We start from the raw sequence: 15,685 nt of genomic DNA on the forward strand, positions 1-15,685 counted from the left end.
GGCAGTGTTTTGAATGAGAACAGTTAATGCAATTCTTTCTCAGGGTTATAATATGCGCCATGTGGCGGCCCAAAAAGGTGTACTTCCAAAGTCCAAACATGGGTAAGATATGCCTCCTCATGTTTACAGGATTGCACAAAAAAGAAAATACTTCACCGTGCAAATCAGCTTATACCCTTCAGTTAAATGACTATTTTTTTAAATTAAAAATGCAAACGGGCACTGTCGGTTTTTATCATTTTAAATTAGTTATGTTGCTTACATAACTATATTTGATGGTTTCTTTTTGGGGAAAAAAGAACATACAAAGAGAAAAAAACTTTTCTTGTTTATTTAGATCAGGGTCTCTGGTCTCCTAACATTAGCTCGCTACTAGTAGACTTAGACTTAGACAAACTTTATTGATCCACAAGGAAAATTGTTCCACACAGTAACTTGCTATTCTTTCAAAGAAGCAATTACAAGGTATAAAATGATACATTTGACGATCCATAACATATATTGCATAGAAAATCAGCATGCATGTGGGGCGTGGTGTCTGGTAGGATATGATGTTTGCTGCCACGTATTATAGATATTGTTTTATATATTGTGCTCCTAAGTTAATGTCGCTGCTCAATTTGAATTTTTTTCATTTTACTTTTCAGTATGAAATATTCAAGTTGGTCACAAATTCAATTGAGGATTACATTTTTGGGGGGAAAATTATAACCATTGTTTTTTATTCTGTAACAGAAAAATGTGTTTCAAAGTTATTTGTTGTTGTCAGTTGATCTGCATGTCTTTCTTTGTTTTCTTTCATGTTAAATAAGGAGACAATGTTATGCAAACATGTACATGTAAACATTTTATTGGAGAAATGATACTATCTATAATCCTGGCAGAGCAGTGGTCGACGCATTAGATCAGGTCAAGCGGGGGTGTCCTTTTGATTTCGTGGAAGCAACTAATGAAACGTGGCTGTTCTTTTAAAAGGCACAAGAAAGAAAAAAACATAGAAAATTTAAAAATAGAGCTGAAGGCACCAAGTAATGAGAAATAGCTGAAATGAACAACAACACAATATGTGCCTTTAACTTTTATTTAGCCTTTTTATTAGAGTACTGGATTACACATTACATGATGGCGTCGCGTTTAACCCCTAAAACTATTTTTTACCTAACAATGAATAATCGTGACTTCAATATTGCTAAATCGGCCATAATCGTGCAGCTTTAAGAGAAGATGTAGCTTGCTTGAAGAAAACACCTTTTTACTTCCCAAGCTAGAAGAACACGCCCTTTTACTTCCTAGCGCTTGGTCATTATTTGCCATACAAAGACAGTGAGTCATTAAACCACCTTCCGTCAACTTACGTGTAATTGTATTTGTTGGCTTATTAAGAAACGTGGTGTCATTTACATGGGTGTTAGGTTTGGCGCACAATGGTTTTAGTGCTGGGGTTTTTCCCCATTTAATAAAGTGAATTAAAAAAGGGTATTTTGATTTGTCCAAGACAAAATCTAGCTTGTTTAAAAGTACATTTGTGACTTGTCGAGTGGCCCAATAATGACTTGCTGGCTCAAGATTGCAGCAATAATGTGATCTCGACCACAAAGAGATGGTGGTTTTGATATAAAATGTGAGTTGTGGATGCCTACATTTAGTGAATGTTCTGGCAAAACAAGCGTATTGAGTTTGTTTGGGTTAAAAACAAACAGAGTATATCAGAAGAAAAAAAGGTTGCAGAGCCCTGAGCTTGACTATTGCCATGAATCTAAATGCTCTTAATCCAACTCCTCTGGATAAATGTGACTCAGGAGACAGTAAACACAACAGAAGTTCTCAAAATACTTCTCTACAGTCTAATTTAAGACAGAGGAAAACATACCTGGTGCTGGCACAGGAGCCCGTGGTCTTCTGACGTGTGCTCCGCCGAAAGCTGGGGAGCTCTGCTGGAGGAGACTCGCTGCGCTTTTTAGTGGATTTTCTCAAACCTTGGGTGAACAACGGTGACACTTAAAAACGGTGAGGCATGATGCAGGGGTTAAAACAAAAACAAAACAAACATATCTAATTATTTTCAGCGGCAAAGTGTTGCCTCTTTCAAGAGCTGTACTGGCTAGACTGGCTAGATGATATTAATAGCAACCATGGCACTATGACAAGACACCCTTCTTGCTAACCTAGGAGTTATACTTCATTTCAACAAAAAGATTACACATCAAATTTTTCAAAGCACAAAACCTAGGGTATCCTGTCTTTGGGTCCTCTGCAAATATCTCATATTAGACCGTACTAACCCTCCGTGATCAAAATGGCAGGGTACAAACAGATTCTTGCACAAGTAGGGGAAGGCATGCAATGCATTTGTATTGATTTACTCACCATTTTTGCAGTAAATACAGTAGCTATGTGTGTTAGGTGTATCAGATGATAGGGAGCTAAACAAATATTTACAGAGATGCAGTTATTTTCTTCTAAAGAGTGTGTAACTCTGCCGGTCTACAAACATAACTCTTGAGTCAGCTGACAGGTTGATAACCAACCCAACTTGGGAGGAGGAGTCTCTCTTTTTGGGCGTAGAGCCCAAGCCCCACTTCAGTATCAAGCCTATCCCTTTACCAAGAACAGTGTGACCCAACAATTATTTTAACATCTATTGCTTTTAAGTTGAAAGCCTACATAGCTGACTTCATGTCGGTACACATAGAATGCCTGCCTAGCTCAACGTGTTCTGTGTACAAACATAGCATGAGCTGTGTTGCCCAAAATCTGGCCTTGCTGGTAGAATTTAATCAGTGTAAAGTGGTTTTAGTAAAGCCCTACAGGGACCAGAGGAACAATGTGTGTGTATGTGATGCTAATGTAATATAGTATCTATCACATAAAATAAAACATTAAGAAGACCAACATTAGTATAGCAATGTGAGCAATGAATTGATTAACGTGGACCCTGATTTAAACAAGTTGAAAAACGTATTCGGGTGTTACCATTTAGTGGTCAAGTGTACGGAATATGTACTGTACTGTGCAATCTACTAATAAAAATTTAAATCAATCAATCAAGCTACAGTGCTAACATTACAGGCACATTTTAGTGCTGGCCAAGCCCATCTACTGAAAGGTTAAAAAAAAGATAAAACTCTGAATGTGTGGTGACGCCTGACTTTATTTAAATTATTATTTATTTATTATAAAGCTGTCCTGGGGGGAGGGGTGGCCATATTCATTACTAGCGGTGCTTCAGAGGTGTTGGGTCCATAATGTTTTGCCTTCATGTTTTGAAACCGCAACTTCAAAAAGTGCCTCTTTCAAGACTAGAGCAAAGGAGTAAGAGATAAGCATTTTCTTACATAAAGTCATCATAAACCGACAGAGATAAAGTATTATTATTATATACTGATTTAAAGTCAACATTGTGTAACAAAGGACCAACTTTATGTTGCAAAAAATGTAAAATAGTTACTATTAGGGCTGTACAATTAATCAACATCAAATTAGGGATGGGCAATATGGCCTAAAATCTGTATAGCAATATATATTGCATCCTACCGCGATTACGATATATTGCTTGGCATAACAATGGTAACAGAATCATTTCAAAAAATAAAAATGGTAACAGAATCATTTCAAAACTGAATCATTTCAAATCATTACAAATGATTCTAATTTGGCTGCTGACATTTCTGTGGTAGCTTACTGCGTCATTTCCAGTTGTATTATTTTGTCAAAGCTTCAGTATTAATTTATTATTCACCTACTTGCTAATTTACTGTTAATAGATGGTTACTTTCTGCTGTAACATGGTTATATCTACACTTCTGTTAAAATGTAATAAACACTTTTTCATCTGTTTGGATACTTTAGTTTTAACTCATTCTAAAAATGTGGGTATTGATCCAATACCAAGTAATTAAAAGGGCAGTATTGGTCACACCAATGCTGAAACTTTTTTTTTTTTTTAAGACTTAATGACTCAATTTTTGATTACAATTATAATTAAACAAAAACACAGGATGGCAATGTAACAATGCCAATAACATATTTAAATGATTTCCTACTATTGGCTGTGATCTTAATTATTGGGTTTTACCCTTAAAGTCCTCCTGTGTCTAGGGACTTATTTCCTGCATTTGTAAACAATAACAAAAACAACAAGACGTTTTGATAATAAAAAATAGACAAAACCACTGTAGTATCGACCACAAGGTCTCTGCAGGTTTCAAGATGTCAAATTTAAGACTTTTTAAGACTTTAAGATCATCTTGAAAATAATTTAAGACCATTTCACATCCATACGGACAAAAAATATGACAAAGTAAAATCAGCGGTCCAGAATTAATTTTAAGTATATGAATTAATTCACAGCTCTTTCACAACGGAAAACAAAATGGTTAAACCAAATAAATACACCAGGAACTTCTCTAATGTAAACTAATTGGAAAAAAATATTAGCAAACATCCTAACAGCCAATTTTCTGATTTGCCATAGAAGTGTGCTTCATATCAAGTGTTTTCATGTAACATCAGCAATGGTAGAGGAAAGCGCAACAATATATTGTCTGTGAAAGGGACAGTTAGCATCTCTTTTAAAGCTAAATGGTTAACTTTGGTAATGTTTTTTTCGGCTGTCCGAATCGAACAAAGTGATAAAAACATCTACAGTACTACTGTATCTGCACAAAGTTGTGGAAAACAGTGTGTGCAGTGATTGTCTAAAAAGAAGGAAGGCGATTATGGCTTGCAAGCCTCAAACAGAATTTGGATGTGAATAATGTGGATAACGTTCAAATGGGTTTTACCTATTTTTTGTGACGTTTTTGAAAACATATTGCTAATACACAAAGATTAGTTTTTATTTGGGCATGACAATATGACATTCGCAAATCTCCATTGCTTTCCTCACCCCACAATAAGATGAGTGTAAACACTAAACAGCTTTTAAATGTCGGTTGCTGTATAAACTTGGAGAAAAGATTACCTGAAATTATTGGAACAAATAATAGAAATAATAAGAGAATTATGTTTTTTATTTTATAGTTTTACTGCTAAATACACAACTACCACAGAGAAAATAGTGTGTGCTTACTGTATGTAATAATATGATTTCACTAGTAAACATCTCATATTGATCTCCTTAGGCAATTGGCCCTACTTAACCCACATAAGTTACGTTTATTTGTGTATAGTTGTGCAAGTGTTTGTGGCGTTTCAGCATCTTTAGACACAGACTTATTCCGGATTTTTGACTTTTACATTATCATTCCATTCACTTTCATCGCCGTGTTTACAAACGCTTCCCTCCTCGATGGCGGCACATCTGGGTACTAAACACTTTATACCTTTCCATCCACCGGCTTCAACCATGCATTAAAATTGATCGTTCAGGAGACACAAATCGTTGAACTTTTACTTACCCATCTTATGCAAGTAATTTGGCTTTGCAGTGGGCTTTCGTTAAGTTTTCTCCACTGCTATGCTAACTAAGCTGTCAACACACAGCTGCGCGCGCACAGGAATAGCTGGTGGTGTTCGATAAATTAGTTAGTTCCGCTGTGTAGTTACGTTATAGCGTCCTCAAAAATCGAAACATTTCAAAGCGAGACTGAAGTTTATGCATGTTTAAAAAAAAAAGTGTTGTCAATATATTTTTTTAAGACTATCAATATCGTATTTAAGACCATTTATGAGATTTTAGGAGAATTTTAGACATTTTAAGGCCTTAAATTCAAATGATTGGATTTAAAACTTTTTAAGACACCGCGGATACTGAGCTCAGAGAAGAGAGGTTTTGCGAACATTTAAAATGAAAAAGACCGACATCGTTAGTGAAATGTTTGCACTGTCAAACACAGCTGGCATTTTACAATATCACTACATTAATGATGCAGCACATTACAAGCAGAAACAAGGTAAATGTCTATTTTGGCAGCTAAAACTCCATCTTATAAGCTTATTATTATTGCTAACGAGTTGTTTATCCAAAAATTACACACCCTTCCTCCAATTAATATCTTCTTGAATGTATGTGTTAAATTGTTGAATAGATCGTCACTCAATTTATTATACTTTCAGTCTTTTTGTTTAGTTTGGTTCTCAATTATTTACCTGTTTCATCTTCATCTGGCTACAGTTTTTTTCTCAATGTAAGTAATTTTTAGTGATGCCTCTGTTCAACATTTTGTGCATTTCAAAGAAGAATAAAATGTAATTGGAAAAATCCTTGTTTTTAACTTCACTATTTTCCTTCAAGAGACTAGAGTGTTTTATCCGATTACTCGATTAATCAAACAAAATAATCGATAATATTCCTTGATTACTACAATAACCGATAGCTGCAGGCAGCTAGGGATGGGTACCAAATTCGGTACTTTTAGAGGCACCGACCGAATTCCATCGGTACTACCAGGTATCAATTCACGTAAACTCAAATAGAGGCAAGTTTTGATACTTTTATTGCACATGCACGCTTCTGGTTGCGCTACTCTGCTGGCTACTCGTGCTGTTGCCGTTTCTTAAGCCATTTATGTCTTGTTTTCAAGTGTTTTATAATTGTATTCGGCTATTTTATTGTGAGTTGAGTGACTGCAGTAAGTTTGTGTTGGACTGACCACCATGGCGACCTTTGGAAAAAACTACTGCGGCGCGGATGTCCTGTTAATTAAAACCGCCGCTCATTTACGAGAGGCGACGAGGCTGCTACCGTTACTCCAAAACCGCACTGTTGTCCCTGTCGATGGGAGCGACCCCACCGGCTGATCTGTCCGATGTTGTAAAACAGAAGCATCTCGGGGAAGACAACGGCACAGGGGAGGAGGAATAGGGGGAATACGGCAACTTGGTGGCGAACAGGAAACAGCGCCGCTGCCTGCTACACACCGATGTCTGATGGCTAAAGTAAAGGGAATCAAGCATGATGGTGTTCATAGGAACATGGCTCCATAAAGATATTTTTCAGACTCCCTCCTTAAATTGAAGCCGCTTCATTTTCATTGGAGCAGTGCTGTCAGGAAGAGCCGAAGGGGCGTGGTCTGTCTGTAAATGTCAATGTAAGCTGATAAAGACTGTTGCACAGCCGATATATAGAACTACCGTATTTTCCGCACTATAAGGCGCACCTAAAAACCACAATTTTTCTCAAAAGCTGACAGTGCGCCTAATAACCCGGTGCGCTTTATTACGATTCATTTTCATAAAGTTTCGGTCTCGCAACTTCGGTAAACAGCCGCCATCTTTTTTCCCGGTAGAACAGGAAGCGCTTCTTCTTCTACGCAAGCAACCGCCAAGGAAAGCACCCGCCCCCATAGAACAGGAAGCGCTTCACCCGCCCCCGGAAGAAGAAGAAAAAACGCGCGGATATCACCGTACGTTTCATTTCCTGTTTACATCTGTAAAGACCACAAAATGGCTCCTGCTAAACGATCCGGTTCATAAAAAGACGCAATCTCTCCATCCGCACACGGATTACTACCGTATTTCACAGCAACTGAACCGCACTGTGGAACGGGAGCACGTACGGTGAATATTCGCTCCACAGGGAATGAGAAGTCATCCTTCACTGTGGTTCTAGCTTGCCATGCTAACTTCCACTCATGGTGATATTCAAAAGGAAGACCTTGCCAAAAGAGACCTTTCCAGCCGGCGTCATCATAAAAGCTAACTCGAAGGGATGGATGGATGAAGAAAAGATGAGCGAGTGGTTAAGGGAAGTTTACGCGAAGAGGCCGGGTGGCTTTTTTCACACAGCTCCGAAGGCGAACACACCTTCACTAAGACGGGCAGACAGCCTCGGACGACATACGCCAACATTTGCCAGTGGATCGTAAATGCTTGGGCAGATATTTCGGTCACAACTGTGGTCCGAGCTTTCCGGAAGGCAGGATTCACAGAACAACAGCGACACTGACTCCCGATGACTTCTACGAGACGGAACCGGCCATTTTGGATCCCACGCTTGCGCAATTTTTCAATTCGGACACCGAAGACGAAGAATTCGAAGGATTTACGAATGAAGAATAACTTCAGAAGGTGAGCGCTATGTTTATTTTGTGTGTTGTGACATTAACGTTCGAGCAATATTATGTTACTATTGCTCTACACCATTTTGAATTTTACTATGTTTGTGATTGCACATTTGCGTACATTTTGGGACAGAGTTGTTAGAACGCTGGTTTTCAATATATTATTAAAGTTTGACTGAACTATCTGACTGTTTTTTTGACATTCACTTTAGCGCAGCGTTTTTTTGACATTCACTTTAGCGCAGCGTTTTTTTGACATTCACTTTAGCGCAGCGTAGGCGCGGCTTTTAGTCCGGGGCGGCTTATTGGTGGACAAAATTATGAAATATGTAATTCATAGAAGGTGCGGCTAATAATCCGGTGCGCCTTATAGTGCGGAAAATACGGTACTATGCCTGTCACAGAGACCCTTCTATCTCCCAAGAGGGTTTTCGAAACATTTTAGTATGTGCTGTCTGTTAACCTCTTGGAATTGCAAATGCATGCAAAGTCTACTATATAACAAACACTATAAATGAGACTTAAGTATAAACATTTAAAAAAAAAGATTTAACACACGAACACACCCAATAGTACCAAAAACTGGTATCGTACGGCACCGGGAATCAGTGCCCATCCCTAGCTACAGCCCTTAACATCATACCCCAAACTGAATTTATATAAACACATTAGTGTCAGAGCAACTAAGCTATACAATTGTGCAAATTAAACCTACAGGCTGAGCTCTCTTAGAAACAAAGTCATCGATCTATACACTGAGGTATATGACACAGGGGTGTCTAAAACAGGAAGTAAAACCGATGGATGTTACATAAACCTTTATCATAAATACGTGCTCTAAAAACCTTGACGATTTAAAACTAAATAAAACATGTATCTCAGCAACATTTAATAAAAAATGGCTCTTCAGAAGACAGAAAAATATTCTTCTTTTTTTTTTTTATAGTGTAAGTACTTTTTGAGCACAATACCGTGATAAAAAACCTGATCATTTTGGGCACAATAACCTTGACATTAGCTATTCATATTGTTACATCATTACATGGGTATTGGTATTGGAAATAAAGTGTTGGACAATATTGGTAAAAAAAATCCCTACTAATCAGTAGCATGTAATTTAATCTATCCACTGTAAATTACCATCGAGCAAGCAATTTTGAAAAGTAGAGCCTTACATTTGAGCCCTTTCTATCAGACACGCTTGCTTTGTTGGCATGAAAACTAGCAACATTACTGAGAGCCAGTTCCGTGGATATGCCTGTTTGCCCGCCAAAGTGCTTAAAGCTTTTGCCTGCGATGTGAAGTCACGCGCAACAAAAAATATCAAAATACGATAGCCTTTGATTAATTAATTTCATTAAATTATCGACTGAGACGTTGGCTGTCCAAAGTGTTTGCGACAATCCCAAATAATATAAACAAATTGCAGACATCTGAAAAGACCCTACATATCCACCCTTTAATGTATCCTGAAAGGACATACTAAAAAACGGCTAGGTGTGTACCCCTGAGCACCGTTTCTCACGGGACAGCTCTGAAATGCAACACAGACTATTTGTTACATTATGCAGGGCCTACATTCAGGATACTGTATGTATTGTTATAGCATTACATAGGACATAAAACAAAAGTTAAACTGGAAAACCTTACAAAAAAAAGTTGCGTTTTCATAGTATGCATTTCAATACTTAATAGAAGAGGCCAAGCAAGACATGCTACACTCACTTGCAAGTTTAGCTTGTAGTCCTGAAGGCCCTGGTTTGGAGGTCTCACTTTTGGACGATCCAGGCAGAGACAGTTTGGGTTTTGGCAGGTTAACTTTTGGGTTGAAGCGTGTCGCCCACTCAAACTTCGAAGAGCTAGCGGATTTAGCCTGCTCTTTGTCGAGGGTACTACGCCGAGGAGAGGGGCTGGAGGCGGAGCGAGAACGGCGTGCCTTAGTCTGGTCTTTCCCTTGTTTGACGCGGGCACCTGGCGTGGTAGAGCTGTTTGGGCCTGTCGTGGAAGAGGAGGAGGAAGTTGATGCAGAAGAGGAGGAGTCGGTCACGTTGCTACACCCAGCTTTGGCTGAGGCGGCCGATTTTGACGCCAGCTTGGTGGGTTTAGCAGTTCTGCCCTCTGTACGATTAGGTAGGGGCACAGCCGCGCTACTTAGACCGGGGAGAGAGTCCGCTTTCTTCCGTTTCTGGACCGGTGAGGCCGCAACCGCCCCTCTTTTTTTGCTCTGTCCTCGACCGGACGACGCAGGTGGTTCTGAGGGAAGCGATCTTTTCTTTGCTGGACCTTTCTTGGTCTCTGAGGTATTATCTCTGGGCAATGAATGCGATTTGGGCTTTTTAGTCGGTGTTGGTCCTAAGGTGCTAATTTGGTCGGGAGCTTCACTTCGCTTCAGTCCTCGGGTGCCTTCACTCTTGGACTGGTGGCTCGGTCTGTCTTGTTCTGATGTCCCTGCAGCCTCCGGGTCGTCTTGCAGTACAAACGATGCCACAGACAGAGCAAGTCCACTTCTACGAAAGACGGAGGAAAAAAGAAACACATCAACAAAGGAACCGGGTGCGCATAAATGAAACTAGACGTACAAGACCAGTTCAAGGACAAGCCCTACATAAACATAAAACAAATAAGTACTAGGTCAAGCGGAGGGGTACCTTCTTGAGCTGTGCCCTCTGGACTGGCCAGTGGCTGAGCTGGTTGTGGCTTTGGAAGCCTTAGAAATAGGTCTTCTACTTTCAGGTGGGGAATTTGCTTTTTGTTTTACCTGCTCTGACTGCAACCTGTAAGGTTGGAAATTAAAGAGCAAGGAACAGTGTGGGTTGTCTGTTAAGCCACAAGAGAGATTTGATCAAACTCATGATGACCACCTTAGAGCTTAAATAGCATCTCTGCGTAAAAGTGACATTGCTCAAATTTATAGTCGTTTTTTTGGCCAGAGTGATACAGTGGAACCTCTATTTCTGAACGCCTCTTAATGTTAAATTTGGGAGGAAAATACGCCGCTACAGTCAGACAAAACGTATTGTTGCCGTGCAGTTATCGCGCAACTTGGGTTGGTATTTTCTAGAGGTGGGAATCTTAGGGCATCTAACAATATGATTACGATTACAATTCAGGAGCTACGATTCGATTAAAAATCGATTATTGGTGTATCATTAATTTATGTATGTTGATGCAGTTTTACATTTTGTGTCACAGTGCATTTGTAATAAGAAAGTTAAATTAATTCACATCACATTTACTATGTTATATTAAATGTGTGCAAAACTGGAACATAAGTGCCCTATAATAAAAAAGGAGCTGGTCGGATCTCAGTGAGGTGGATCGCTGCAGTCAGACAAATTTTAGAAATTGTCTGCATTACGTAATTTACAATAAATAAATCGATTATCGACGTTTAATAATCGTTTTTATTATCGTCCATGTAATTGCAATTACCGTATTTTTCGGATTATAAGTCGCAGGTTTTTTCATAGTTTGGCAGGGGGTGCGACTTATACTCAGGAGCGACTTATGTGTGAAATTATTAACACATTACCGTAAAATATCAAATATTATTTAGCTCATTCACGTAAGAGACTAGACGTATACAATTTCATGGGATTTAGCGATTAGGAGTGACAGATTGTTTGGTAAACATATAGCATGTTCTATATGTTATAGTTATTTGAATGACTCTTACCTTAATATGTTACGTTAACATACCAGGCACGTTCTCAGTTGGTTATTTATGAGTCATATAACGTACACTTATTCAGCCATTCTTTATTTATTTTAAATTGCCTTTCAAATGTCTATTCTTGGTGTTGGGTTTTATCAAATAAATTTCCCCAAAACATGCGACTTATACACCAGTGCGACTTATATATGTTTTTTCCCTTCTTTATTGTGCATTTTCGGCAGGTGCGATTTATACTCCGAAAAATACGGTAATCTAAAAATCTATTATTTCTCCCACCTCTAGTCATTTCAGTGTAGGATATGCGAAACATTACTCACAATTAAGGATGTAACGATAAACAGCAATAATGATAGCCGCGGTAAAACTCCCCATAGTTAGTATTACCGTTTTAAATTAAAATGATGTAAAAACATTTATTAATAACTGCACTTTGATTAACTCACAGACTGACTGGCGCCAGCTCGCTAACATGAAAACAAGAGACTGTCTTTTCCCATTAAGAAACAACATAAACTAATCTAAAGTTATATAAACAACATTGCTGTCAGAGAAACTAAGCTATTCAGTTGTACACATTGAACCTACAAGCTGTGAGAACAGAGTGATTGTTCTATACTCAAGAGAAATACAAAAGGGAGGTGTTTTCACGGTCGTAACAGTACGCCACAATGTCAGCTAGAAATAATAGACTTTGTTAGGCCCTTTTCATTTAAATACATTTTAAAGGGGAACTGCACTTTTTGGGAAATGTTGCCTATTGTTGACAATCATCATGAGAGACAAGAACACAAATGTCTTTGTTTTTTGGGATTTTAAAGATAAGAAAACCAACCAACGGATCATGGATTTTCTTATACGTAAACCAACCAATCATTGATCTTTTCAGTATATTTTGTCCTCTGCCCGTGGAGTTGCACTACTCCAGTTCTCTTTCTCTTCTTCCTCTCTCTTCTTTTGTAGCATGTAGCTTAGCTGACCGCTACGTGGGTTTAAAAATAGCTAAGCTACAGAAATCGCTACCTGTTTAAAAAGTAGCGAAGCTACTGGGAAATGTAGTTAAGCTACGTAGCTTCAATTTTTAAGTTAATTATTTTTATTTAGAAAACTGTATTTTCTACCACTGCAGTCATAAACCGGAATGGATTATCAAAAACCGTACTCATTACAGGAAAACCGTAGTTGTTGGCAGGTATGCAGAAGTTTGCGTTTTACTTACTCGTTGGTCAATGGCACACTGCTGGTGGCACAGTCAGGCTCCATATTTGCTTGTGTGTTGTTGTTGTGGGTCAGTGCAGTGGGTGAGATAGTGCAAGCACGTCATGGAATAATAGCCTTTGGAATGTTGCGAGGGAGTGGGAAGCGGGGCGAACAACGAACACAACAAATAAGCGGCGTTTGGTCATTTTAACGTGGAAAAATTATATCGATATTGGAGGTCGATATACATCGATATATCTTACAAACTCGATATATCGCCCAGTCCTACTGCTTATAGAAGCGAGCACAAAGGAAGGGTGAGACGTTGGAGCAGACGGAAACCGAGAGAGTTTATAAATATGGAACTTGGAGCCAAGCTATTTTAACATAAATTGAGTGCTTACCCAAATAAACAGAAAAAATGTCCCGGACAGTTGGACCAAACGCACAACTGTCCATCGAGTGAGTCACTTTAATATTGCTCATGGTACATGCAGCCTGCAATGAGGTGGCGACTTGTCCAGGGTGTACACCGCCTTCCGCCCGAATGCAGCTGAGATAGGCTCCAGCACCCCCGCGATCCCGAAAGGGACAGGATGGTAGAAAATGGATGGATGGATGGATACACGCAGTACATCATGTGTGTTATTACAACTACAGTACATACGTTGTCTGGATAGCGGTGTACAAACAAAACATGAAAGGTGGGCTAATACGTTACAGATACTGTAATATGATTGTTCATGTTTTTCAGTCAGTACCGATTGGTGTCCTATCGCATTGTGTTGTGCATGACAAACACGAACGCGATTTGTGTTGACGTAGAAGCTAGCTTATCCCTTTCCATAGTTAGCTAATACCTGCTAACACCGTAGCACGTCGATGTGTTAGTACGCTAGAAAAAAAAGAGTTCCTCAGTATTCGCTCTTACAATAACAATGTTGCTATAGTTTGGTTATTATACAGGTTACCGAACGAAAGTATTGACGGTTTTTGAATGCATTTTTAAAGTGACACTTGCGTGTCTCTCTATTTTGCATCATCGAGTGAGTGGTCTGCTGTTTCCTCGCTACCCTGCTCCCTGTAAGTTTATTGTAGATCCTAAATCAAGCATTTCACCTGGATATGAGACGTCTTGAGTAGATAATCCAACAATTTGGGACACTTTGACAGCCAATTTAGGACCTGGAACTCGCAAAGACGACACGAAAAGTGCTTGTTTATAGAATAAATATAATTCAGGCATTTGAACAAAGTTAAGTGTCTGAGTTTGCAATAGTCCATCCATCCATTTTCTACCGCTTATTCCCTTTGGGGTCGCGGGGGGCGCTGAGGCCTATCTCAGCTACAATCGGGCGGAAGGCGGGGTACACCCTGGACAAGTCGCCACCTCATCGCAGGGCCAACACAGATAAACAGACAACATTCACACTCACATCCACACACTAGGGCCAATTTAGTGTTGCCAATCAACTTATCCCCAGGTGCATGTCTTTGGAGGTGGGAGGAAGCCGGAGTACCCGGAGGGAACCCACGCAGTCACGGGGAGAACATGCAAACTCCACACAGAAAGATCCCGAGCCCGGGATTGAACCCAAGACTACTCAGGACCTTCGTATTGTGAGGCAGATGCACTAACCCCTCTTCCACCGTGCTGCCCCGAGTTTGCAATAGTAATATTCAAAATTTGGACATCAATATCATTGTTACCGTAAATGAACATCGGTTCAAAATATCAGTTATCGGCCTCGTTCATTACTAATATTGTAGATAGTATAAACCCTAAAAAAACATAGCTGTGGATCTTTAGCACAAACTACAGTCAAATCTAAATATTAAAATAATAGGTTATCGGTATCAATTTTGAGAAGCAGGAAGTTACCTGTGTTGCGAACTAAATATTGTGTATTCCTATTTTGATATTAAACACAGTCTAGATTCATAGGGATGGAAACAAAGTTAATTCAATACATTTTGTTCCATTTACAGTGATTAGTTAAAGGGGTACTGCACTTTTTTTTTTTTTGCCTATTGCTTGGAATCATTATGAAAGACATGCTGGATGTGTTTTTTGATATGCATTCTAAATATTAAATAAACGTAAGTAAAAGTCCGCTTAAAGCAGAGCCAATGAGAGGCCCTCTATTCCGCCCATAAAATCCAATAAATAACCATTCAAAAAGTGCCAACAATACTCATTTACATTTCGTGACTTGAATATTACCCAGGTATTAGTGATATTGTTATTATCAGCGTATAGCGGCGCTGTGATAACAAGCCTGTGTACAATATCGACATGATCGACTGGCGAGGTGTTTCCTCGCTTTCTTGCTCCCTGGAAGTTTATTGTAGATCATAAATTTTGCCTCTCATTTGGAAAGTAGATGGCTGAGGTCGAACTCCGACAAGTTGGTACACTTTGACAGCCATTTAGGAAGCAGAAATGGCAAGAACAACACAAAAAGACGCTTGATCGCCCGCCTTGTTTTTTCACGAGGATGAGACCGCAAAAGGGACAAGCGGTAGAAAATGGATGGATGGGTGGAGACATTTTTCATTTAAATTAGAATATTTGAACATCCCAGCAGACGGCATCCTAATGACAGCAGACTTTGCACAGTAAGTGATGTTTTATTATGTTTGTTGGCTCTCATGAAGTCTGCAGTGAGTAATAATCAGTGATGAAGAAAAAAATAAGCAAACGTGATACGTTATTAATGCACCGCGTATGCTTAAAATGATCAAAATACTTAAATATTAATTGAATGTGAGTGTGAATGTTGTCTGTCTATCTGTGTTGGCCCTGCGA

The 15,685-nt window shown here is 39.1% G+C and overlaps 1 protein-coding gene across 6 annotated transcripts in view; it reads right to left on the bottom strand.

The window, feature by feature from the left end:
* trip12 (thyroid hormone receptor interactor 12) overlaps positions 1-15,685 on the bottom strand; it is a 68,456-nt gene that overhangs the window by 40,281 nt on the left and 12,490 nt on the right. For 4 of the 6 annotated variants that reach the window (XM_061925687.1, XM_061925685.1, XM_061925683.1 and 1 more), the window contains exons 3-5: positions 10,652-10,777; positions 9,729-10,510; positions 1,871-1,976 (exon numbers count right to left, since the gene is read on the bottom strand). In XM_061925687.1, the coding sequence (XP_061781671.1) occupies positions 1,871-1,976; positions 9,729-10,510; positions 10,652-10,777 (1,014 nt within the window). The remainder of the gene's footprint in view (positions 1-1,870; positions 1,977-9,728; positions 10,511-10,651; positions 10,778-15,685) is intronic. The other 2 variants (XM_061925689.1, XM_061925688.1) reach the window with 1 other exon arrangement.

This window comes from Nerophis lumbriciformis, linkage group LG30 (genome assembly GCF_033978685.3).
Source record: "Nerophis lumbriciformis linkage group LG30, RoL_Nlum_v2.1, whole genome shotgun sequence".
NCBI lineage: Eukaryota > Metazoa > Chordata > Actinopteri > Syngnathiformes > Syngnathidae > Nerophis > Nerophis lumbriciformis.